Below are 25,783 nucleotides of genomic sequence, written 5' to 3' on the forward strand. Positions count from 1 at the left end.
ATTGTAATTGACTGAATATGTATGTATATATATTTATATCACACTCACTTTATTTGTTGCTATATTTATTTCCATTCAGCTGAATTAATTATTTCACAAATGTTTGCTTTTTGATGGCGCATTTTCGTTAGACTGCTCTGCAAGTAACGGTTAATGTGCTAGAGGTGGTTGAAAATCGATTGCACATATCGATAACATACAATCAAGTTGCAGAGGGTTGCCAGATTGTTCGAATCAGCAGTTGCGTTGCTAACATTAAGGGCATGCCGCTAATCTTTTGAATTTGATTGCCTGAAATTTGAAGTAACTAAAAGGGAGTCACCGTATTATTGTAATAAAACACATTTCAATTTTGCAGTTCCGTTCAGCCATGCATTTATTAAAGATATGTACTCGAAATGTAGATATTTAAGTGTAATCATAATTATTGTTAATGAGCATTTGTCTAATTGTGCCGCCCCTCTACTTATGTACGTACTCCTAGCCTAATCTTTTACAAACTATACCTGAGCAACTCGAGCAGAGTTGGCGCTGCCGCCTCTAAGGATGCGTCTGTTTGCCCAGACGCAGCGAGGGGCGCCGCAAGCCGGTGGCAGCCACTGCCGTGGACAGACGTGGCAGTCGCGCATTGACTGGCGGACCCATTAGGCGATCTGGTCCCTCGGCAATCACATGCTCGGCATGGCCCTCGATGGCTGGCAAAGGCGAGGCTGGCGACCATTCCGAGCTGGAGCTAGAACCAGGTGAGTCCGAACTGCAAAATTTTGTGTGTGTGTGGAGAGTTGAGGTTGATAAGCTGTCTTGGGATATGCGGGGGATTCGGGGTAGCTAACCTACCCGGCTGTGTAGATGGGCGGCAGCTTCTTGTCGTAGTTGCTGGTGCTGGGCGTGACAACCCCAGCGTGTATCTCTTGCTGGTAGAGGCCGTAGAGTTCACGCAGCTCATCCGGCAGCTCCACGTTGCCCTCTTCGATGAGGCGTCGTTGTGAGCTGATAATGTCCTCACACAAGCGACGCTGTCTTTCCGCTCTCAGCAACTGCAGATCGCGTCGTCGCAACTCCGCTTGGCGCGCCAATCTTTCCGCCTGCAGCGAGACTTTGTCCGCTTCCAGCTCGTGCACGCGGCAAAGCAGGGCGAGCAGCTCACGCTCCTCATCGCTGGTGATGCGTTCCGGAAGCTCCTGTAAAGAGGAAAGAATGTTTAGAATGCTCTTAGTAGTATGGGAATCTGAATCCTACATCTTCTAGCTTAACACCCTTTTGGCGGCACAGCTCCAGCTCGTGCTCGGTGTTCTCGCGTATCTCCTTGTAGCGTCGCGTCTCCTTCTCAATGGCCGCTAGCTCGCCCCAGGCGTTCTTTAGTGCCACAGAACCTTCCGACTCTAGATCTGCAAGGTATTAATAGTGTTTTTTATCGAAGATTCAATTCAGTTCGGAAGGTTTGAACCAAGATCGTGAACTCAAAGACTGTTCACCAAACCGAACCTCACCATAGACATGAACCGGTTTTCATATTCGACATCCTAACCTCACAGGTCAATGTACTTACCATCATCTCCTGGAGCATCGTATAGCTTGCCAATGCGTCCCTGCCAATGCGAGATGATCATGTGCTGTCGCTCCGCATCCAGTTCCAAGCCTAGGAGATGACTCTCTGCCTCCAGCAACTTCCTGCGTAGCTTCATCTGCTGTTTGAAGGTCAAGACAATCTGTTCCCGAAGATACCGCAGCTCCGTCTTACGCTGCTCATTCAACTCCTCACTAGGCGGTTGTTGCGTAGTCTGTGCTGCTGCAGCTGCGGCGGCAGCTGCTCCGCTGCGAGGACGTTCGGTGAGCATCTTGGTGCGCAATCGCGTCACTTCGTCGCGCAGCTCGGAGACCAGACTCTGATAGTGCTTGGTGGGAAAGTTCTTAAACTCATCGATGTAGACAGAACTCTGCAGCTTGGTCGTGATGCTGTTGGCACGATCCGCATAGACCAGCGTGTTCTTGGTCTCATCGCGATGCTTGCTCTCCGGTGCCACGTGGGCAATCATCACGGTCTTGCAGCGTCCACTAAGAGCTTCCTTAAGTAGCCTAGTCAGTTTTGAATCTCGATAGTTGACATAGCGAGCTCCTCCGGACAAGGCATTGATGCAATTGCCCAGTGCCAAAAGACTTCGATTGATGTGCGCGCCTTCCTGCAAACGCTTGCCGCGATTCTTGGTCTTCTTGGCGCGCTCCGAACCAGCCAGATCGGTGAGGAAGAGTCTGCCCTGCTTGGTGCCCAGCGGTGTGCGCATTTGTACCGTGATGCTGAGCAGCGCGTGACTGCGCGAAGAAGTTTGATTAGCGGCTGTGGGTTCCATAGTGCGCGCCTTGTTGCCCTTGAGCAGCAGACTGACGACTTCCTTGCGACTGGACGTTGTGATCTCGGAGAGTCCTGCCACAGTGATGCGCTGTCCACGATGATCCTCGCGCAGCTCCAACGGACCGCCAGGATTGAGAAGATCCCTGATGAGTTCGTTGTAGATCTCCAAGTAGGAGATGGACACTTTGCAAGCACTCTCCGGTCCAGCTGCCTCAATATAACCGAAGATATCCTCGATGGCACGCACCATCAGACCGATGTCCTGGCTATTCACATCGGGTTCGTGTCCCGGAGCTGTGGCAATGCCGCGATCCGCTGTCGAGGGTTTCTTGCGAGGCACAGGACCCAACATGGTGTGCGTCTTGCCAGAACCAGTTGCACCATAAGCAAAGACCGCAGCATTGTAGCCATTAAGCACATCTCGGACAAGTGGAGCTGTTGTTGTGCGGTAGACTTGTTCCTGGGTGTCGTTCTCCTTGAAGACATGATCGTAGGAGTATTTGCGTGGTCGACTCTTGCCACCATCGTCGTAGAGCAGCGAACCACCCGAGATGACCTCGATGCAGCGTTCAGTGGCCTCTAGGCTGGGACGCACACGCACTGCCACCTATAAATAAAGTAAATCCTTGAACAGATATTCTTGTAATGTGTTTAGTTTCCCGCCTTACCACTAGACGCTCCTCCTGGGCGGGCTGGGCGGTGGCCAGTTGGCGTCCTTGCGAGGATGTGCTGCCACCGCTGCTGCCTGACCAGCTGCTGGCCCCGGCGCTGGCTGCCATCGTTCTCTGTTCGCTCTGTGTTTGGTTGTCCACGTGCCTTGCTGATAACCTACGACGACGACAACGACGACAACAACAAATGATTACAAATGGTGTCAATTTGTTGTCAACAATCGTAAAAATGTCATTAACTCGGGCGTCCCGCCTTCGTCACCCTTTTTGGTCTGGGTGGGTCACAATGGAAAACCCCGTCTTAATGGATTGTAAACTTTGAGCGCCAAGGTCTACGTTGGCATTAACATGACTTGGCTAATCGATGTTGTTGGCCACTAATGCGATGTCGAAGTCCTGTGGGTCCTTTGTTTACGAGCTGCCTGCCCCCAAAGAGTTGGCGTGTGCCATAACTCAAGCCGTGAACTTGAACACTACATCGACTACGACGTGGCTTACTGCGTGTCTTGGCATGCAAATCAATGAGAACTGTGAGAAACTCTGACTCCAGAGTTCGATGCCAGGTCAAAGAACAACTCATGACTAACCTAATCCAAGCAGGAACTGAGTCAACTGCCAAACACAAGCGAAGACCTTGAAAAGTGAGTCTTTAAATGAATGGGTTTTGCAACCCTATCTTAATCTGCTTGTACTGCGAGTAAAGCGGCTTTGCTCACCACTTCCGTTTTGCACTTTCACTTCCTCTGCAATTTGTATAGCATACTTTTTTGGGCAGCAAAGCGTTGATTATTTTTGGAGCGTGCTTTACACTAATTTAGGTGCAATTGTTAGGGAAATGAAGTCTGGAATTAACTTTTAAGACGTCTCCATGAGAGGTCCACAAAATTAGTCGGTTTACACAGTATTCTGAGGCTATTATTGTATACTAAATTTGATGGTAAGAAGTTGTACAACATGAAATAATAATACTTGATGTTGACATTGTTTAAATTGTCAAATGCTAAAGCACTGTAAAATGTATCTTAAAAATTACAAAAGTCTTATAGAGTATATCTATAAATTCCCTAAAATAGTTGTTGGTATGCAATTGAATTTTTTTCGTTCGAAGTTTTTAATAAAGATTTACAAGAAGAACTTAAATTCATATCACAAGTGCATTTGTGTTTAGATAAACTTATATATAATATTTTGAAGTAATTTAAATTTGACAGTTAGAAAAGTACTGCGAAAAGTATTTTGAAAATTATGATTGAGTTCTCAGAAATCGTTTTAATAAACTTCCTAAAATAAATGTTAAATTAAAAAGTTCTTTTGATTTATTCTCGCTTACTAAATGTCATTAAAATTGAAGATTGAAAATTATATTCAGATCACAGCTTAATATATATATTCTTCTAGTATTCGTCAAATTTATCAAAGAAATTTCTTTTTGAAATCTTTAAATTTATGAATCGAAATCAATCAAATTTAATGCAGTTCATTTATATTCATTTTAATTGCTTTTCAGATATTTGCATGTGACACGTTGTTCTGCAGTTAACAATGAGCGTTGCCTTTTTTAAATTAAATTCGTGGAACCCAGCACAGCTGCTGACCTTAGTGTCAGTCAGTCCGTCAATCGGTCAGTCGAGCAGTCAGCACTTTACACCTGAACACAACAAACCTACAATTTCGCTTTCTGTAATTAGTTAATTTCCTTAAAAGCGCATCAATTATAAAGCGTGAGGGCGGCATAAGTGAGTGAGCTTGTTGTGGCAACAAGCGACAGTAAAAGCGATGAATAATTTATTTGTTTTAGCCTCGATATCATAAATATGTCAAACGCATACGTGACAGAAATTACAACAAGGCGAAAAAACACACATACGACTAGTTGTACTTCAAATTACAGGCCTTCAGTGTCAATGGAACTAATCGAGGAGCAGGCCTCCAAAGTGTTTTAGCTTTGTTCCGAGAGTACAGTCAACAGGGGCATTCCCCTATTATTCGATAGGCACACTCACAGTAGGCGGCTTTAACAAATTTGATATTAAAATCGATTGGCGACGAGCTGAGCGCCTAAAATGCGGCAACACTTTTTCCAACCTTTTGTCGTCTCGCCGGCTTTTTTCTATCCACATTTTGTTTGTTTTCTCTACTACAATACTCGACTAGTATGTTTGTTTTGTCCTGCATTCCAGCACTTCCTCTTGCCCCCCTCTGTGACTTATTGAATTTGTGTAAATTGCCCACAGACACGACACGAGTTCGTTGGAGTCCAGCCAAATGTCCAGCTCTCTCTGTGTGTCTTTTGCTTTGGCTCGTTGTTAATGCTTCAATACTGTGGAATGCCGCACTTTGATTTGCTTTCACTGCACCCTCCTCCTACTCTCCCTCCTCTAGATTCCACCCCCTCGATAGCCGCGATGAGGCAGCCACAGATTATGTGGTTAGGGTTTTACTTTATGGTTTATGGTTTCGTAGTTGGTGGGCTAATTAGTAGCCTTCTAAGTAATGGTGTGTTGGGGCGTTGTTGCTCTGCTCCCAATGAGCTTTGGCCACAATGATAATAAAGCCACATTTTTCATTTTCCCATTTTCATTAGGGGCCACGCCTCCTTTTACGAGACACGTGTTGACAAATACTATCTGAGCATTCAGTTTACATTTGCATGAGCTTTGTGTCAATTTTATTTGCTGCGATTTGTCGCACAAAAACAAATGGAATTGAGTAAACAACATTTATTTATAGAAAAACTAATCTAGCAGATTTGTTTTCGGACCTAACTCTTAGCTTAAAAGGCACCTTAAATTGCGTATTTATTAATAGTAGACTCAAGGCCAGAGTTTCTTTTGGATAAACGGTTGAATGCCCCTCGATTAAATATTTTGCCTGTTTGGAAGCCATTAAATCGAAAGCTAAGAAACTTCAACGTCTACAAAACTATGTGTATTTATGATCAATCTGATTATTCCGTTCGACAAATCTGTTGGCAAGTAAAAGCGAATGTTGCCAGTGAATATTGAATATTTGATTGAATTAAATCCAATTATCTGATATTACACTGAAAGCTAAGTAATAGAAGCGGCTTATCGCTTAATGCATCTGTGGCTAAAAATAGATTTCAATTCCATTAATCGAGTAAATAAAGTTGAGTTTTAACTTTGAATTAAATTGTAGTTTCCCTCTGGCAAACTATTAAATTAATAATTTATAAAGTTTAAAGGTATTTATGGACTAGATGATGATCATTCGAGTCGAGTCGTTAAATCCTCCAGCTCTGCATAATAATTATATCCTGCCGCAAAGTGAGCTTGACTCGTGATTGATGGTCAACGGCAGTTGCGCTGAACAGTTAATTACTCGAAAGGGAAGTCGGCAACTTCGTCTGCGAGCTATTTATGGAAAACACATCAAATGAAATGAGTTGGCGTACGCATACTTATTGCACTCAGTGTGTGTGTTTGTGATCCTTATAAAGAGGAATTTCCACTTCGAACTGACGTCACTTTTGTGCTGTTTTGCAACCTTCAAAGTTGGTGTTGATGTTTGGCAGCAATTAGCGAATGGCCGCAATTAAAAACTCCGGAAAACTAAACAAAAGAGCTGTGTGTGTGTGTGTGTGTGTGTGCGTGTGAGCTGCAATCTCAAGAACTTGGCCCGCACTTTAAGTGGGCCAACTTCTCCGCATTGTTTACATTAGCTACCAAAGTTTTCGCATATTTCGCACATTTCACAACAAAATGGCGTCGCTGGCACCAATCTTAACACGAAATCAAAACGATTTGGTGTGAATTCAATTTTTTATACCCTCTAATAAAACAAGTATTTATATTGTAAAGAATATACTTTTAGAAGTTGAGAGCAGCTTTATGAATTGGGTTTAATTATGACTAATTATAATTATATTATGACTATTCAAAGTCTAACTTTAAATACAACACTTGGACAAAGCTTTTCTTTGTTTTTGGCATATTTTCTTTGTATTAAATATTTTATTTATCTCTTATTAATTTCCTATATTTCATATTCTAAAGAGGTGTTACTAATGAAACTATATTATTGATTATTGCTTATATTAAATAAATTTATACGTCTATCAGCTTTCAATAAAAATTAACTTCATACTGTACACAGAGAGAACAAAATGTAGATTGAAAAATAGATGGCAAATCTTAATTTATGATTTCTTCCATTGTAAAAAAAGCAATCTTGAAAAAAGATTTTTAAGTTGAACAAATCTTAAATCAAGATTATTTCATTCTGCGTAGTTAACTGAACAGACTGCAATACCTTCGTTTTGTATAAGATATAGGCAAGTATCTTTGGAATGTAGCTTTCAAAGGATCTATTAGATTATGAGAAAGTTAGTTATTTAATTAATAGTTGATTTTAAATGAACATTTACTATGATGAACTGACTATATTTTCTGTCTAACATGTTGTTTAATCTTTGAAGTATCATAGAAAATTTTCCTAGAGCTGTGGAACTGCATTGTAGTTAATCTCTGACAAAAAAGTTGATCAGTCTTTAATGAGTTGAAGAATGTTTAAGAGTCATTTATCTTACTCTTGTTTTTAGTGAGGTTCTGTCTAGCATTTTTCTTATACTTGGTGAGTTAAAAAGTTGCATTATAACTATTAAAAATCTTAGTTTTTTATTCTAAAATTTCCTTTATACAATATGTAGTTAGTTTCTCATCAACTTTGAACTCACTCGTCTAGCCGCAGTTACCCTTTGCAATATATATGCAATAGAGGGTATAATAATGTAATATTTTACAGTGAAGCACAAAGTAAATCCAATGCGGACCCGAGATGAGCGCCACGATAAGCCTACCAAGTAGGTCAATTATATGCGGAACCCACAAAGAACTGAACCCGTCGTCAACAGCGCTTAGCACAGTTAATACTCATAAATAGTACTCGTAAATACAACAAACACCAAACACGGAAAATGTGGCCCAAAACTTATCATCGATTACTTAATATATATAAAAAAGAGCAAAACTTTTGGCCTTTGTGTTTGTGATAAGTAAAGTTTTGTTGTCAGCACCTCTGCAAAATTCCTCACTTCGGATTGGAATTCGATTCGATTTGGTTTCAGTATTCGACGCGAAATACTTTCGAAAGGATACAAGAGAGTAGGGAAAAGGGGGAAAAACAAAACAGCACTCGATGTGCGATGTTTGACTCGCGATGCCGGCGAGAACCGTTCGCGTGGACTGACAGAACAAAACTGAAAGGCCGTATTGGACATTCTGGTCAGAAGCGAGGCACAAACGAAATTATAGGCACAACCAACGAGGGACTGAGAGTTGGTGGTCTAAATGGGTGGCCAACTAGTGTTGTGGCTCAATCAATTTCTTAGTTCTGTGTTTTTTTTTTGTTGTTGTTGTGTTCTGCCCCCCTTTGCATTCCGAATTGTTGAAATGCTAATGCGCCATTTTGCATACATTTCTTTGGTGTTGGCCAGTTTGAGCCAAGTTCTTTGTGGTAGTAGTGTGTTAGTACAGTTCTTGGCCAACAATGCGAGGATATCAATAAGAGGCAACTTTACCATTTGCCACTAGGGCCACTTGAATATTCAAATTGCTTTATGTCTATTAGTTGGCCATCTAATGTCTTGTTAAATACTATAGAAGTTCCACAACATTTAGTTTACTTGAATGAATGTGCCGACATCAAACTCGTTCAATCGCCCCTCGCCAGACATGTTAACACTTTTTTTATGCAAATCATTTTGCCATGACACAGTGGGAAAGAAAATTGTTTGATAATACATGTTGCCAACTAACAGAGAAAAAACAAGAAAGCTTCAGTCGAGTGTGCTCGACTGTGAGATACCCGATAATAATAAAAGTGGACAGCTTTGCTATTAATCAAAATCGGTATTATTCTTAAAATAGGCCAAATTAATATACCATAAAATAGTAAAATATACCGATGGTTATATTTGGTATATTGTAATATACTGGACTCTGAGGTATTTTTTAAATGTAGTACTATGTGGTACCATATACCAAATGCAATACTATTTAAAATATACCATAGAATTCAAAATATACCAATTGTCAGGTAAAGTAACTTCTAATAAGTAGTAGTTTTTCCGTATAAAAGTATTTCTTAAATACCTCCTACAATTTTTATCTGATCACAGTCAAATTTTAAAGCCTAATAAAAACTATAATCAAAAAAAAAAAAAAAAATCTGTCTTCACAATTATGTTTCTTTTTCGATTTTGATTTGCCGGGGCGGAAGTGGGCGTGGCAAAATTTGAAACAAACTTGATCTGCGTACAAACATAGCAAGTTCTGTCGAAAAAGAATGATATATCTAACTTTTATAGTCTCTGAGATTTAGGTGTTCATACGGACGGACAGACAGACAGACGGACAGACAGACAGACGGACATGACAGATCAAGAATTTTATATACTTCATGAGATCGGCTTCTTCTGCCTGTTAAATACATACCCTTCTACCCTTTGGGTACCAGGTATAAAACTGCCACACATATCAGCACGAAAGCATTAATTTCCTTATGCCGAGTCCTTGCCACATGCAACATGCAGCGGGAAGTGTTCAACATCGAGGGGGGTATTCAACTTTAAGCCGTGTCGCGACATTGAATTGCAATATGCTTATTTTATGAGTTCACAATTCAATTTTTTGTTGGTGATTGATTGATAGATTTGGGCGCAAGTCCGTTGAGTGTTGTTGGCATTTGTAAATATTTCATTTTCCTTGTGGGGCACCCACTTGAGGCATGCGTCACTCACATCATCATCATCATCATCATCGTCAAACATCACTGTTGTGCTGTGCATGCCAAGGACTTGGATTTGCATTCACGACTCGACGCGCGACGTGTCAAAATTTAAATAAAAGATTCGACGTCCGGCGGCGTTAGAACACGAAAAGGTCACTCGATGGCCAAATAATATGGTCTTGGGACTCCTTGCGAGAATTCGTAATTCGTAATTGAAATTGCAAATTTTTTATTAGCTATGTAGACCATATAATGCATTTTTCTTGTGTGTGTATAAATATGTATATACGTTATTGTTGTAATATATATATTTAATAAATTTGATTTGTTGTTTTTGTGGTAATTTCATTTTAACTAAATATTTAGTATGCATATTGTTAAGAGTGTAATTATTTATTATAAAAAAACACAATACCAACTGGCCAATACTTAAGGCTAACTCAAATTCGTATAACCTACGACATGGCGAGGAGCGGGGCGGGGCGGGGCGAGAGAGGGTGAAGGTTGGTAGCGGGGGAGGCAAGCGCAGTATAAACAAAACTGGCAAATATTTAAACACGTCTTCTTTGGAGCGTGGGAGAGCGAGCGAGGAAAGAGTACGGACCGAATTCGTCTATGTCAGCTTACGATGTAGGTCATAATTCTAGGTTCTCTTTACTTTTGTTTTTTTGGGCTATTTCAGCTATTAGGTTTACGAGTTATTTAGTTTAGATGTATATAGGTAGAAAATCGCAAAGTGCTCAAATATAAATGCATCGATTGATCAGTCAGTCAATCATTTGCTGGAGTGTGTGTTTAGGACCATGTGTTGTTTTGTTGTTTTTTGATTCAACTATATATATATGCTATTTTTTTTTATATATGGAATACTTTCTCGAGCGTGGCTGTGGCTTTTAGTTTATCAATATGCTCAAATTGCGTTGTTTGCTTTTGCATTTGCTTTTCATCGTCGTCGTCGTCGTCGTCTTATTGTTTAATATTTATTCCATTTGCTTAGACGCAGGGCTCCACATAGTTGCCGGGGAAAAGCCCAGTGACGCCATCCATGACGCCCTCCCACCAGCCATCGTCGTTCTTCTTGAGCACATAGAGCACCGAGCTCTCCTGGAAGCTCAGCTCATCGTCCTTATCGGCATAGTAGTCATAAATGGCCACCACTAAAATGGTAAATGAATTATTCAAGTATTTCTATTTCAAAACGTATTTGTTTAACTTGCCCTTTTCGATGTAGTTCTTGGGCACCCAGCCAGGCAAGTTCTGATCCTCGGGCACAATCGGCGCCAGCTGCGGTCCAGTTGAAGTTCGAGGACGTCCAAAGTCCTGGTGCTCATCCTCTGGCGGCGGCGGTGGTGGCAGCGGTGGCGATTGCGAACCAGGACGTGCAAAGTTCAAGCTGAAATGATTTCTAAAGAAGGTTTGGAATTAGATTACAGAAAAGTGAAAAGTTATAAGCAATATTTGAAGCACAAGCAATTTACCTATTGGGATTCCTGAGTGCAAGCATAATAGGAACATAGATTTGGTCAGTTATATACAAAATGGGGAGTTTAGGGATCGTGATTCGACTTACCTGTTGATGTTACGTCCCAGCGTGTGCATGCCAATGTGACTCTGCTCCGTCATCTCGTGCTGCGACACTGTCAGCGGCGAGGGAGGCGCTGCTAAAAAGTACAATTCATTATTAGTTTTTATAGCTCAATCTTTGTTACGAATGCCTGTAACTCACGTGGCATGCTGCTCCTGTCGTCGTAAGTTGTGGGCGGTGGCGGTGGCAGCGATTGCATCATTCCAGCCGACGGCAGATTCACATGCGTCGCAATCTGCTGACTCGGTGGCATCGGCAATGCACTATAACCGGCTGCACGCTCATTGCCCGCTGCTCCGCCACCAGTTGTCGTGGTTGTGGTGGTCGATGAAGCCGTCGACATGCGCTTGGGATGCCCAATGGGATAGTTGGGCGCATAGTGCGAAGGCACTTGCGGTGGATTCACCACCGGTGGCGTGCGATACTCGCGCGAACTCTTGCCCAGTGTGCCCGTATTGCTGACTGATTTGCCCAGTGTGCCCGTGTTGCCGGCACGCGACATTTGCGGCGGCGTTGGCGGCTTCGTGGTGGGAGGCGGACCCACCGATGACGGCACCAGCGATTGCACTGAACCGTGACTCGAGCCACGATGCTTTTGACGCACATGTTGATTGGATTGAGCCGAGTTGATGCCATGTCCGATCTCGTCCAGTATGGAATAGTCGATGGGTTTGCGCACATACTTGATGGGCTTCTCGGGATTGATGGGCGCCACAATCTTGAACTGACGCGAGCTCACCTTGTTGGCAGTCAGCACGCCAATCTCACTGGAAGAGAAGAAATGATGTGGGAAATTAGTTTTTGTCTTTACAATCGATCGTATTAAATGGTACTCTTATGACTAAGAATGTTACTCTTCAGCTAAGAATATGTCCAGTTCAATTGTTTAAAACTTTAAAAACTTGTTATATCATATACACTTTTTACATTATAATCATATAGGAATATGTTTGATAATAAAAACTGGAGGAAATACATTCTATGGTTTGTGTCTTGTCTTAAACTTAACGAAGAAATCTATATTAAGATCTGGGTGCTTTTAAATTGAATTCATAATGTTAATATGGAATCGAATTCATTATTACAGATAAATAATAATTATTTATAGTCTTATCTCTCTTTGGACTGCGTCTTTGTTGTAGTTAATAAGTCATATGAAAGATATACCACCTAAACAATAATTTGTTTCTCTTCTTTCTCTATAGGACACTCACCGCCTGGCCACCTTCTCCTTGTGTATGTGCACCGTCTGCGCAATGTGATTCATCTGGGATTCCATCTCGCTGAGCTGCTGCGCCTGCAAATCCAACAGCTGCATGTAGCTATAGGCGAGAGTATTGATCTGATACGCTACGCTGGCCAAGGATTGCGTCGTGTAGTTCTTGGTCGCCTCGAGGGCCGCCTTCTTGTTGTCCGCCCGATAATAGGTGTCCTCGCAGTAGTCCGCGACACGCTCCAAGTTCGTATAGCTATCGCGCAGACTTTGGCGGCCATCGGGAATTTCGGTGCGTATCAATGATGCTAGTTCGTCCATGATTTTGTCACTGGCCATTGGGGCTTCGGTTAACATGGGTAAAGATGCTGCAAGCCATCAAACAAAAAAAAAATACATATATATATGATTTCACTGCTTTCCAAAACGGAAGTAAACATTCACTGCGATTGTGTGTGTGTTTTTGTTGTAGGGCGGAGTCAAGCGCTGCTGGCAGCGACGCTGACGTCGGCAGCGCTGCGTGCTGATTAACAATTAGAGCGTTCAAAAAGAGCTTCAGCTTTGCTCGCAACTATGCGAACATGCTGTAACGTGCACTCACTTGATTTACTATCCGCTTGCACTTGAAATAGTTATTAATAATGGTTTGCGTCGCGTTAAATGCAATAAAAATGCAATTACTGTTTTACATTGTACAGACGTAGTGAAAAGAACGCAGCACAGTGTTGAAAAGCAATTTTGAGCAGCTGCACTAGAGGTGCAGAAACATCGATATTATCGATGTTTGCCAATCATCAAACCATCGATGGTTTGTGGGCCGCCATCGATGTTTTTTCACACAACTTTGGGCTTGGTGGCAGCAAACAAATAAATTGTAATTAACTAAATATTTAATTCAATGTAGGGTTTCTAGTCGTGGTGCTGGTTAATGTAGATAGATGCAGGATGGACAACTACCTGAAAAGTAAGTTTTTAATCATTGCAGTGCAAGCTGCAAATTTAGTTACACACATGAATTTTTAAATTTGGCGCAAAATTAAGTCATGTCGCAACCAATTGGCGCCAAGACCTTGTTTTATTAGGTTATTGATAAAATATTCGGAATAACATATAATGTACTAACATACTTTATTTATTTGTTTAATAGGAGTTTCCAGAAGCTGTGGACAAGCTTTTATTTATAAATAAAAATTCACATTTCAATAATACTATCATATTGTTAAATTCCAGTTGCTTTATTTTTGAAAGATCGATGTTTTTTTTTAAACATCGAAAACATCGATTGACGCACACATCAATGTTTCTGCACCTCTACTACGAGTTGGTCACATTGCCGAGCAACAGCGCTGCCACATTGCGCAGCGTTTGCCTGCAAAACGTAAACAATGCTACGAGCGCTGCCAATGTGCTAAAAATAGAAAGCTGTGGCAGCACCGCTGTGAGTAATACACTTTTTTGTTCGCCGATTAAGAAGAGATTTTTTAGTATAAAGCGTTAAATTTCTTTTTGTTTAGTTAACTATGTCGCATCAAACAGGCATCAAGGGTAAGCTAAGCTAAGCGGATTACAAAACGTAATAATAGCATTACACTCTCTTGCTACACAGCCAACGAGCAATTGGCGAAAGTATTCGGCAAGGCCAAAAATGGAAAAATACGTGTGATAAAAGTATCAATTGAAAATGGTGAGTGAAAGACCTACACATACATACACATACGCACGCACACATATTAAGTATACTCATTACTTCCGGTGAGCACAGAACAGTTAAGCTGCAGCGCTACAGCTGATGTGAAAAAGGATTGGGAACGCGATTATGACAAATTACTGGGACCGCTCTTCGAGGAGAATGTGCCATGTTATCTGCTCTATCGCCTGGACACCAAGATTCCCCTGGGACACGGATGGCTGCTCATTAGCTGGACACCGGACACGGCGAGCATACGCCAGAAGATGGTCTATGCCTCGACTAAGGCAACTCTGAAGACGGAATTCGGCACCGCGTACATCACAGAGGAGTTGCATGCCACCACTATGGAGGAGACGACACTGGAGGGTTATAAGAAGCATAAACGTGAATTTGCGGCGCCTGCGCCGTTGACCACACGCGAGGAGGAGATCCAGGAGCTGCGTAAGACCGAAGTGCGCACCGACATCTCCACGGATACGCGTCACCAGACGCTGGGAGGCGTCTCTTGCCCCTTGAGTGATGCAACGCGTGCGGCAGTTGAGGATTTGCTGCGTGGAAACTACGATTACTTGCAGTTTCGCATTAGCTTGGAGGAGGAGCGCATACATGTATCAAATGCAGCCAAGGTGCCGCTGAGTGAGCTGCCCAAACAGGTGCCCGAGGATCATGCACGCTATCATTTGTTCTTGTTCAAGCACACGCACGAGGGCGATTATCTGGAGTCGTTTGTGTTCATCTATTCAATGCCTGGATACGCATGCTCGGTCCGAGAGCGCATGATGTACTCCAGCTGCAAGGCTCCGTTCCTCGATCAGCTGGCAGCACTTGGAGTGGATGTCACGAAGAAGGTAAGTAGAGAAAGCTTAAAAAGATCTCTTTATGAAATACTTTTGCCTTTTTGCAGTTGGAAATCGACAGTGGCAACGAACTCACCGAGGAGTTTCTGCAGGACGAGCTGCATCCCAAGAAGATATTGCATCGTCCAGCATTTGCCAAGCCAAAAGGTCCGCCAAATCGTGGCGCAAAACGCTTGACGCGTCCCACCAACGATGACGAAGTCTAAAGTCTGAGCAACCCAACGATGAGTGAAACTTCTACATTTTAACTACTATTCATTTACAAAAAGCAAAAGCATTTAATTTATTATACGCAAAATCTAGTGCTCCATTTTCATGTCCTACTTTTCTATATCCTTCTTGTATCCTTTAGTTGCACTAAGCAGAACAACTGATGAAACGAAAGCATAGCAAGCAAGCAGCCAACTTGGGGCTTCCTCAATATTGTACTCAAATTGTCTATAATTACTTTCCGCATGGACATTATTGCAATTTATTATTTAATTAAAAATCAACTAAATTTACAGTTTTTAAACTTAAACAGCGTCTCGAACTTATTTTACAGTTTTTCAACGTTCAACATAGAATTCAAAATAGGGATTGAGTTTAGATGTTTGTGTTTACTTCACGGGATCCAAGCTGATCTTGTCGCCTACTCGAGTGTCATGAGCTGTGAACAGTTCTGGTGCATCCTTCTGTGCCTGATTCCTGAAAGCTTGATTAATCGTCTCATCGCGTTGCACACGCCATTTGTATTGCCAGTAACGCACTTCCTCCATCGAGGTGCCGGATGCCTTCATTAGCAGCAGCGAAGCAACGCCTGCTACGCCACCCATGAAGCCTCCAATGATGCCGCCAGCTGCCATGCCACGCAGTCCCAAGTTGAGCTTATAGATAGCTCCGGTGAGGGAGCCAGCTGCCAGGTATTCATAGATGCTTGATTTGCCGCGATATACTGAGATGCAGGTAATGATGCCACTGTGGAGGAATTCAAATAGTTAGCAGCAGACTTAACTTGCTGATTCTTGGAGTACTTACACATAGGAAGTGGTGAAGAGTCCCACACGCCAGCCCCACTTGAAGCCACCTTTGGCAAAGTTGACTGTGAACTGATCCTGCAGCTTTTTCTGTGAGGAGAAAGTATGGGTTAGCTAGAAATCAATGTGTATAAGAAGTTTATGCTTACCTTGGCATCCAGATGTGACTTAAAAGCCGTTGCCTGATTGTTCTCCATGAAGTTCATGTAGCTAACGCGGGATTGTGTAATACCACCATAGCAAGCTCCAACAAGGAAGCCTAGAAAGCCCGCTTGGTATATGGAGTTCAGCTCTGGGGATATGGTGCCGAATTCACTGCAGAAAAGAGTCGGTTAATCCTTCTTTTATTCAGAATGAGTAACTTACTCAATGGTGAAGATATGCTTCAAACGCTCCATGCCCGATCCTTCGGGCTGTTTGCCTTGGAGAAAGGCTTTGTATGTTGGCGTTTCCTTACCGATAACGTCATTTTCACTATGGTCAATAGCCGGTATAATGCCGGCTAATAAAAACCGTCGACCGTTCGAAAAGAATTTCATTGTTGAATAACAAACACTTCCAAAAAAGAAGAGCAAAACATGCAGCAAGCAAACAGCTGTTTTGATGCCGCTTTCGATACTAATCTGATTAACTGTTATCGATTATTGGCTAATTTGAATAATTTATATTATAATATAGGATTGATAATGCGTAAAAATTTAAGTGAAATTCTTACAAAAAAAAGCAAAATAACTGAAGCGTAGTCAAGTGCACTCAAAACTCGTTCAAGCTTCATAGTGTCTTGTTCATGGTGGCCAGCAGACCTTGAAATTATTCAATTAATTATTCGCATTGCATTATTTTGTACACCATTGCATTGTAATCGCTCTCATGCAAAAACTGCTGTAGTTAATTTCTGGTTTATTTACATTTTTATCAATTTGTTTTGTTGCCGGCCGAATCTGCTATCGATATCAATAATACATATCGTTAGCACACGCTCTTATCGATATATTGTTTGGATGTTTGTTATTGCACATCACCAACGAAAACGCCGCAACGTTTTGGTGCGGAATTTTTTTGTGTGGCAATTTCATAAGTTTTGTATTTATATTAATAATTATACGAGAAAGTTTATTGTTGTTGAACGCACAAAGTGCACTTGCAGCTACTAAAGCAACATGATGTACGACAATGAGGAAGGTAAGAGCAACCACAACAAAAAGTTGCAACGCACGCTGTTTGCCAAAAAAATGAACATGGCGGCGGAGCGCTAGAAACAACAAAAATGTAACAAATTCCCATTGCAGAGATGTACGAGGAGGAGAATGCGGAGGAAATCTCGCACGAGTTGTGGCAGGAAGCCTGTTGGATTGTGATTAACGCATACTTCGACGAGAAGGGTTTGGTGCGTCAGCAGCTCGACAGTTTCGACGAGTTCATCCAAATGTCTGTGCAACGCATTGTGGAGGATTCCCCAGCCATTGAGCTACAGGCTGAGGCACAGCACACATCGGGCGAGGTGGAGACGCCGCCGCGTTTCTCGCTGAAATTCGAACAGATTTACCTCTCGAAGCCAACGCATTGGGAAAAGGATGGTTCACCAAGTCCCATGATGCCAAACGAGGCGCGTTTGAGGAATTTAACTTATTCGGCTCCGCTTTATGTGGACATTACAAAGACAAAGAATGTGGAAGGCCAGGATCCCGTGGAGACGCAACATCAAAAAACCTTCATTGGCAAAATCCCAATTATGTTGCGATCCACTTATTGTCTGCTTTCCCAATTGACAGATCGTGATTTGACTGAGTTAAACGAGTGTCCACTTGACCCAGGTGGCTATTTCATTATTAACGGCTCAGAGAAAGTGCTTATCGCTCAGGAAAAGATGGCAACGAACACAGTGTATGTGTTTAGCATGAAGGATGGCAAATATGCCTTTAAAACAGAGATCCGTTCGTGTTTGGAGCACAGTTCGCGTCCCACCTCGACGCTCTGGGTAAACATGATGGCACGTGGCTCGCAGAACATCAAGAAGTCAGCAATTGGTCAACGCATCATTGCCATTCTGCCTTACATCAAACAGGAGATACCCATCATGATTGTTTTTCGTGCTTTGGGTTTCGTGGCCGATCGCGATATTCTGGAACACATTATCTACGATTTTGACGATCCAGAGATGATGGAGATGGTGAAGCCTTCACTCGATGAGGCTTTCGTTGTGCAAGAACAGAATGTAGCCCTCAATTTCATTGGCGCTCGCGGTGCACGTCCTGGCGTCACCAAGGACAAGCGTATCAAGTATGCCAAGGAAATTTTACAGAAGGAAATGTTACCCCACGTTGGCGTCTCTGATTTCTGTGAGACCAAGAAAGCCTATTTCCTGGGCTACATGGTGCATCGTCTGCTGCTGGCTTCACTCGGTCGTCGAGAACTTGACGATCGTGATCACTACGGCAACAAGCGTCTGGATCTCGCTGGACCGCTGTTGGCTTTCCTCTTCCGTGGTCTCTTCAAGAACCTGATGAAGGAGGTGCGCATGTACACACAAAAGTTCATTGATCGCGGCAAGGACTTTAATCTGGAGCTGGCCATCAAGACAAACATCATTACTGATGGTTTGCGTTACTCTTTGGCCACAGGCAACTGGGGTGATCAGAAGAAGGCGCATCAGGCGCGTGCTGGCGTCTCTCAGGTGTTGAATCGTCTCACTTTCGCCTCGACTTTGTCACATTTGCGTCGCGTCAACTCGCCCATTGGACGCGATGGTAAACTGGCCAAACCTCGTCAGTTGCACAACACTTTGTGGGGCATGTTGTGTCCCGCTGAGACTCCCGAGGGCGCTGCTGTCGGCTTGGTCAAGAATCTGGCTCTGATGGCTTACATTTCTGTGGGTTCGCAGCCGTCGCCCATTCTAGAGTTCTTGGAGGAGTGGTCCATGGAGAATCTGGAGGAGATTGCACCCTCTGCCATTGCGGATGCCACCAAGATCTTTGTTAACGGCTGCTGGGTAGGCATTCATCGTGACCCGGAGCAGCTGATGGCCACATTGCGTAAACTGCGTCGCCAGATGGATATCATTGTGTCGGAGGTGTCGATGATTCGCGATATTCGTGATCGTGAGATCAGAATTTACACAGATGCAGGACGTATTTGCAGACCTCTGCTCATCGTGGAGAATGGCACGCTGCTGCTGAAGAAAACCCATGTGGAGATGTTAAAGGAGCGCGACTACAACAACTACAGCTGGCAAGTGCTGGTTGCGTCAGGTGTCGTAGAGTACATCGATACGCTGGAGGAGGAGACGGTTATGATTGCCATGTCGCCTTACGATCTTAAACAAGACAAGGACTATGCTTATTGTACCACTTACACGCATTGCGAGATTCATCCGGCCATGATATTGGGCGTCTGTGCATCCATTATACCTTTCCCCGATCACAATCAGAGTCCGCGTAACACCTATCAAAGTGCAATGGGTAAGAAATTCCTTCTATTCACTTTCGATGAATGGGAAAAGTGTCTCTCACAGTAGTTTTCTTACTTATTCATTCATTCATTTGTTTCTCTCTTCACCAGGTAAACAAGCTATGGGTGTCTACATCACCAACTTCCATGTGCGGATGGACACCTTGGCCCACGTGTTGTACTATCCCATGAAACCACTCGTCACCACACGCTCCATGGAGTATCTGCGTTTCAGAGAGTTGCCCGCTGGCATTAATTCGATTGTGGCCATTTTGTGTTACACTGGCTACAACCAGGAGGATTCTGTTATTCTGAATGCTTCGGCTGTGGAGCGTGGCTTCTTCCGTTCGGTGTTCTACCGTTCGTATAAGGATTCGGAGAACAAGCGTATTGGCGATCAGGAGGAGAACTTTGAGAAGCCGCATCGTGGCACTTGCCAAGGCATGCGAAATGCTCACTACGACAAACTGGACGACGATGGCATCATTGCACCCGGCATTCGTGTCTCTGGCGATGATGTCGTTATTGGCAAGACAATTACGTTGCCCGAGAACGAGGATGAACTTGACAGCAACACAAAGCGCTTTGCCAAGCGAGATGCTTCAACATTCTTGCGTAACTCCGAAACTGGTATTGTGGATCAAGTGATGCTGACGCTCAACAGCGAGGGCTACAAGTTCTGCAAGATTCGTGTGCGCTCTGTGCGCATCCCACAGATTGGCGACAAGTTTGCCTCGCGTCACGGACAGAAGGGAACATGTGGTATTCAGTATCGACAGGAGGACATGGCATTCACCTGCGAGGGTTTGGCACCCGATATTATCATCAATCCTCACGCTATTCCATCTCGTATGACAATTGGCCATTTAATTGAGTGTCTGCAGGGCAAGCTGGGCTCTAATAAGGGCGAAATTGGTGATGCCACGCCCTTCAACGATGCTGTGAACGTGCAGAAGATCTCCACGTTCTTGCAGGAGTACGGCTACCATTTGCGTGGCAATGAGGTCATGTACAACGGCCACACAGGACGCAAAATCAATGCTCAGGTGGGTAGAGAATCAACTTTTAACTTAAAGCAATCAATTTCAATAAGTAAACTGTTTATTGCAGGTGTTCCTTGGCCCCACTTACTATCAGCGTCTCAAGCACATGGTGGACGACAAGATCCATTCGCGTGCCCGTGGTCCTGTGCAGATTCTTGTGCGTCAGCCTATGGAGGGCAGAGCTCGTGATGGCGGTCTGCGTTTCGGTGAGATGGAACGTGATTGCCAAATCTCTCACGGTGCTGCACAGTTTCTGCGTGAACGTCTCTTCGAGGTGTCGGATCCGTATCGTGTGCACATTTGCAACTTTTGTGGTCTGATTGCCATTGCCAATTTGCGGAATAATACGTTTGAGTGCAAGGGCTGCAAGAATAAGACACAAATATCGCAGGTTCGTCTGCCGTATGCGGCCAAATTGCTGTTCCAGGAGCTCATGTCGATGAACATTGCACCACGACTGATGGTCAACTAAATCTTATTACTTATCACCTACATTGTAAGCATCAATTTTGGGCGCTGACTGTGCTGTCCTATTTACCAAGTAATTAATTAAATTTACATAATTGTGACAACCTCATTGCGGCATCTCTACTTCATAAAGCCCTTTGTGCGACGTCTTCATTGTCTTCTAAGCTCCCCCGTGGCTCAAAGTGGAGCAAATGCCTGTGCGGAATTTTAAATGGCAATCCGAAAAATGTGGGCGAAAGTCGACTCTCGGTCTGCAGTGGATGCTTTTGTGTGATTTTTCAGAAAGCCGCAGTGACGCAGTGATTGCAAAAATATATAACAAATTCCCCAGATTTTCTGCGCTTAACCCGATTCCAGAGAAGATTTATTAAAAATTAACCCATTAGACATCTCAATGAGGTGAATCACTGATAGAAATATTGATGTAAAGTCCCCTTGGGGTATATTTTTGTGTTTAAATATGTAATTAAAGTAAAGCACATACGCCACGCTCATGTTATTAGTGTATTCACGCATCGGCTTTTGCAGACATCTTTCTTGCCATTCATGTTCTTTTGTTTCTTGTTGCGGCTTTCTATGATTTTTTCTTTTTTGACGTAATGTTTGGCCCGCGGTCTGTGACGCCCAGTGACAAAAGGGATTAGTTCTTTGTTGTTATGGAGCGCTGAAGCTGGAGCTGAAGCTGAAGCTGGAGCTTTGGCGAGGCTTTAGTTGTAGCTACCAATTGACTGACAGTTATTAATTGCCGCTTGACGTGAACCCGTCGCAAAATGCGTAAAGTTGAAGTTGGTGAAGTGAGGAGACTGAGAGAGAGATGTTTGGCGCTGATTCTGGCGCTGACGTTGACGCCCATCTTTCAACGAAATTGACGGCGGGGCGGCTGCCTTTTGTTATGCATAATTGAAATGGCATGTAAATTGTCGTTGTTCTGATAACGAGCCTGTGTCTCGTGTGTGTGATTAACAGTAATAAACGCAGCTTGCACTTAAAACAACTCTTGAGGTATTTATTTATAGCGTCTTACACTTAAAGAACTTAAAACAACTTTGTTGCATCGTAAAAATGCAATCGATTCTCGCTGCAGCTTCCTCTTCCTCAGCTTCCTCCCTTCTCACTTCTCATCATTGCGAAACACGCTGATGGCATAGAACTCCGGCAGTCGATACACCTTGAGACGCTCGTGACTGAATTGTCCATTGGTTCGTGCTTTCACAAAGAAGATGTCCTTAATGCTCAACTCCTTGCGACGTTGCTCCTTCTTCTCGACCAGACGCTGTAGCTTGGGTCGATAGCTATTGGATTTATCCTTCAGCAACTTCACAAAGATAATGTCGCGCTCTTCATCGCCATCCAGTGTGCGTGCTTGGTAGTAGACTTCTCTTGTCTCGGGATAAATCAGGAGAGGTTCAATGGGTAAAACTTCGCTGGGTGAAGTGGGATATGCAATGAGATTGTCTTCATAGCGTGCTGCTGGAGCTGCGACTGCTGAGCGAACTTTGTAGCTGAGGCAGAGACAGAGACCGAGGAATGCCAGAGGCTGGAATTAAGAAAATGAATACGAGGATCACAAATTATAGTCCAACATTGAGCTGCTCTCGATGCTCCAATTTTTAGCTTAAACTCCTTTTTGTGTATATGATTTTATTTATAAATTGTGTTCACTTGTGTTCCCGTTGCGTAATTACCGTTTTGAATTTGGCCAGTGACATTTTGATAGATAAATCGCAAAGCAAATGGGATTCTATAAGTTAAGCCGCTTTGCTAGCACGCCAGTTAACGCTTTCAACCAAAAATATAACAGCCACGAATGTCAACTAAGACTGTCGATCAAGATTGTGCCGAAGTGCGAATGCGAATGCGAGTCGGAGGCAGCTGCGTTGGCTATCAAGCGCAGACTGGCGCGCGACAAGGCCAGGTAACTTCCATTTACCAAGTCCAAAGCGCGACTCAAAGCCAGCAGCAGAGAGCAGCCGGTAAAAACAGCGACGTCAACGTCAATTTTGCTGTCAATGAATTGTAAATTGAAGGTAAATAAACGGTTTGTTTTCTGGGCTTGGGGTTGGGGTTGGGCTCTCTCGGTTAAGAAGTCTTCGGTCGGCAAGTTCAAAAAACAATAATATTATTATTATGATAAGGCATTAATAAACGGCATTAGATATTGGCATTATTATTGCAATTAATTGTTCACTAGGTCGTTTAGTTTTTTTTTTTTTTTTTGCTGCTCATCATCAGCAGCAGCAGGGTCAATGCTGTCGAGAATTTATCAGTCAGGTTCGGAGCAGCTGTGTAGCTGGCTTACATCTATAAATAACAATAACAACAAGTAATATCTTTATGCTCTTACGCGCAATGATGTCAAATTTATTATTAACAAACTACAAGCGAGTAAATAATGCGAAGAAAAAGCAAGGTGAAAAAGCATCAACAACAAAAAAAATGAAAGACAAAGGTAGAAATGTTTAATTAGCAAATATTTGCAAAGTGCTGAAGAGATTTGCTTGCGTCCGTTTGTCTATTGTTTTCTGAGTATATTTTATATAGTATTATGATAACATTTCTATGTTTTTAACGTGTGTGTATTATTAAGTCCCCAGTGAATTGGCTACTGTCAATGACGCTGAAGAGTTTTGCTAATTACAATTGAAGCCAAAAGCCAAAGCAGAACTTGCTGTGCATAAATAATTGTTAAATACAATATAGTATGTGTTTTCAGGTTATTCAAAACAAATAAAAATTCACTACTATACTCGTCTTGGCTTTGATAACTACGAGCTGAATGCGTCACATTAGTCATACGCACCGTAGTGCACGCTGTTGAGTACTTTCTATGAATAGTGCAAATTATTTATGCATTATTCAATGACATGACAACTGACAACTGACAGCATAAATAAGCAGTGATATTGTGTCTACATTTGATATGCAGTCTCTATGCTTGTTACATTAATCATACGCACTGTTAACTACTTACTTTCCAGCAACAGTATCGAGCGTAAACAAGAGGAAAACAAAGACTTAAGTCATCTGTAATGATGTTTATCGAGAGCTATAGGAAACCTTTCATCGTCAACAACAGCAGCAGCCACGTAAAAAGCATAATACAGAAAGAAAAAAAAGGTAATTGAAGTGGCAAGTGAAGACAAAAGGCAAACAGCTTGCAAAAGCAGCACGCAAGGCCACAAGCGAAATTTAATCGCTTTAAATGTGAAATTATTTGGAAATAAATAAATAAACTCAATTGGCAGCACACATCACATAATCATAATCAGTTGTCGCAATTTGATTTCCACTTTCGAGGCGAGTCGAGTCGAGTAGTAAATCGTGTTTGATTAATTGCAGCGCATCTCTCTCGCTCTCTTTCTATCTCGCTCACACCTGGAGGGGCTTTTTGATTATTTTGTGGGTGCTTTTGTCTTTGCTTTCGTTTCGTTTCGAGTTCGATTTCGTTCTATACTGTGTTGTTGTTTGTTATTCGTTCTTCGATTCAGAAACAGAAACAGAAGCAGACGCACTTAATGAGCTCATTCGTATGCGTTCGGGGAATCGTGTGAAAGGTGAATACTTATCATATATATGATATTGCTGGTCTCTGGCTTTGGCTACTGTTTTCGCAAAGTGGCACGAAAAGTGAAAGCCTTTCATTTGAAAGCATCTGTGGCGCCAGCATTAGTGAAGCATATTGTGTGGTTTATGTGTCTCGCCGCGCGATAAGCTCCCGGAGTTAACCGACAAATTTGTAAGCCGATTGCGTAGCTTTGAGCCACACACACTCACACACACATTTACACACCTACAAATTATTCTATGGCATCGCCATATCTTTTCATTTTTAATTAAATGAATGCTTTTGCCATTGATTATGCAACCACAAATATTTATTGCTTAAATACACTATATTAAATGGGGTGCTTTGATTGTTTTAGATAATTAAAAGTTCCCTTTTCTTATCATAATCTATATCTTAAATAATTGCAGTTTGTTCTTGTCCTTGCCACAAGTGTAAGGAGCAACAGTTTTTCCCCAGCTCATTTGCATTTTTAATTGCAAAAAACGAGCTCACAAAATGTTTATGCAATTTATGCATGGAAATTTTTGTGACTTTGCAACTTGGCTCGCAAGTATGCCGTAATAGCTTGTATGTGTTTGCTTACAATGTGATTAAAAAAAAATTCTTTGAAATTTATGTGACAAGCCGAAGTGGGAATACTCTAGTGAGTAAACTAAAATTCCAAAATTTGCTACGCTTTCTCATTCATTTTTTCCATCTTAAGCTAGTTTGAATATTTACAATGTTTCTAGGAACTATAAAATACATATATAAAATATTTAAATAAGTAAGTTTTGCTATGAATAAGTTAATAAGAATTTCTTGTTGCCGCCTAGAAGTATGCTATTTATTTTAAAGTGTATAGCGGAATAAACCTTTACTAATCTGCATATATGAATGTAATTATATAATACTTCATGAGGTCGGACGTGCCTATCCTGGTTTTACAACACTATTATTATACATATTATACACTTGGCAAGATGTTGCGCGGAAGTTAAAGTCGCAAAAGGTGCTTTCAGCTATGAAATACAAGATGGCAAAGACAAGTCAAGCGACCAAAGTGGCGCCAGTGTGTTTTTAATTACCATAATTACATAACTGCACACACACACACACGCACAACTCACAAACACACACACACGC

At 42.5% G+C, this 25,783-nt stretch overlaps 6 protein-coding genes across 10 annotated transcripts; 2 read left to right on the forward strand and 4 right to left on the reverse strand.

The window, feature by feature from the left end:
* Nucleotides 1–398: 398 nt before the first annotated feature.
* Nucleotides 399–8,672, reverse strand: LOC117576308 (kinesin-like protein KIF19). The gene is made up of 6 exons (XM_034260963.2): nt 8,057–8,672; nt 3,019–3,178; nt 1,550–2,957; nt 1,240–1,388; nt 838–1,181; nt 399–754 (listed from the first exon to the last, which is right to left on the reverse strand). The coding sequence occupies exons 2-6, from the start codon at nt 3,127–3,129 to the stop codon at nt 541–543; spliced, it is 2,226 nt and encodes a 741-aa protein (XP_034116854.1). The 5' UTR covers nt 3,130–3,178; nt 8,057–8,672; the 3' UTR covers nt 399–540.
* Nucleotides 8,673–9,983: 1,311 nt separating this feature from the next.
* LOC117576673 (abl interactor 2) lies at nt 9,984–13,312 on the reverse strand. 4 transcript variants are annotated; one of them, XM_034261666.2, is made up of 7 exons: nt 13,171–13,312; nt 12,571–12,937; nt 11,498–12,123; nt 11,342–11,429; nt 11,250–11,261; nt 10,989–11,176; nt 9,984–10,928 (listed from the first exon to the last, which is right to left on the reverse strand). In XM_034261666.2, the coding sequence occupies exons 2-7, from the start codon at nt 12,924–12,926 to the stop codon at nt 10,765–10,767; spliced, it is 1,434 nt and encodes a 477-aa protein (XP_034117557.1). In that variant the 5' UTR covers nt 12,927–12,937; nt 13,171–13,312; the 3' UTR covers nt 9,984–10,764. The 4 variants fall into 4 exon arrangements, with proteins under 4 accessions (XP_034117557.1, XP_034117556.1, XP_034117559.1 ...); XM_034261665.2 differs by having other exon boundaries at nt 11,342–11,432; nt 13,171–13,311; XM_034261668.2 differs by lacking the exon at nt 11,250–11,261.
* A 585-nt stretch (nt 13,313–13,897) lies between these two features.
* LOC117576674 (twinfilin) lies at nt 13,898–15,622 on the forward strand. The gene is made up of 5 exons (XM_034261669.2): nt 13,898–14,007; nt 14,084–14,114; nt 14,176–14,253; nt 14,332–15,107; nt 15,164–15,622. The coding sequence occupies exons 2-5, from the start codon at nt 14,090–14,092 to the stop codon at nt 15,320–15,322; spliced, it is 1,038 nt and encodes a 345-aa protein (XP_034117560.1). The 5' UTR covers nt 13,898–14,007; nt 14,084–14,089; the 3' UTR covers nt 15,323–15,622.
* LOC117576675 (RPII140-upstream gene protein) lies at nt 15,561–16,715 on the reverse strand. Its single transcript, XM_034261670.2, has 4 exons — nt 16,499–16,715; nt 16,282–16,447; nt 16,134–16,222; nt 15,561–16,073 (listed from the first exon to the last, which is right to left on the reverse strand). The coding sequence occupies exons 1-4, from the start codon at nt 16,669–16,671 to the stop codon at nt 15,716–15,718; spliced, it is 786 nt and encodes a 261-aa protein (XP_034117561.1). The 5' UTR covers nt 16,672–16,715; the 3' UTR covers nt 15,561–15,715.
* Nucleotides 16,716–17,142: 427 nt separating this feature from the next.
* On the forward strand, nt 17,143–21,586 carry LOC117576672 (DNA-directed RNA polymerase II subunit RPB2). 2 transcript variants are annotated; one of them, XM_034261664.2, is made up of 5 exons: nt 17,143–17,314; nt 17,422–19,590; nt 19,691–20,625; nt 20,690–21,118; nt 21,224–21,586. In XM_034261664.2, exons 1-4 carry the CDS (start codon nt 17,293–17,295, stop codon nt 21,092–21,094), a joined length of 3,531 nt encoding a protein of 1,176 aa, XP_034117555.1. In that variant the 5' UTR covers nt 17,143–17,292; the 3' UTR covers nt 21,095–21,118; nt 21,224–21,586. The 2 variants fall into 2 exon arrangements, with proteins under 2 accessions (XP_034117555.1, XP_034117554.1); XM_034261663.2 differs by lacking the exon at nt 21,224–21,586 and having other exon boundaries at nt 20,690–21,199.
* A 214-nt stretch (nt 21,587–21,800) lies between these two features.
* LOC117576677 (uncharacterized) lies at nt 21,801–23,078 on the reverse strand. Its single transcript, XM_034261671.2, has 2 exons — nt 22,776–23,078; nt 21,801–22,627 (listed from the first exon to the last, which is right to left on the reverse strand). The coding sequence occupies exons 1-2, from the start codon at nt 22,797–22,799 to the stop codon at nt 22,202–22,204; spliced, it is 450 nt and encodes a 149-aa protein (XP_034117562.1). The 5' UTR covers nt 22,800–23,078; the 3' UTR covers nt 21,801–22,201.
* Nucleotides 23,079–25,783: the final 2,705 nt, after the last annotated feature.

The sequence above is a fragment of the Drosophila albomicans genome, chromosome 2R, assembly GCF_009650485.2.
Source record: "Drosophila albomicans strain 15112-1751.03 chromosome 2R, ASM965048v2, whole genome shotgun sequence".
Lineage (NCBI taxonomy): Eukaryota > Metazoa > Arthropoda > Insecta > Diptera > Drosophilidae > Drosophila > Drosophila albomicans.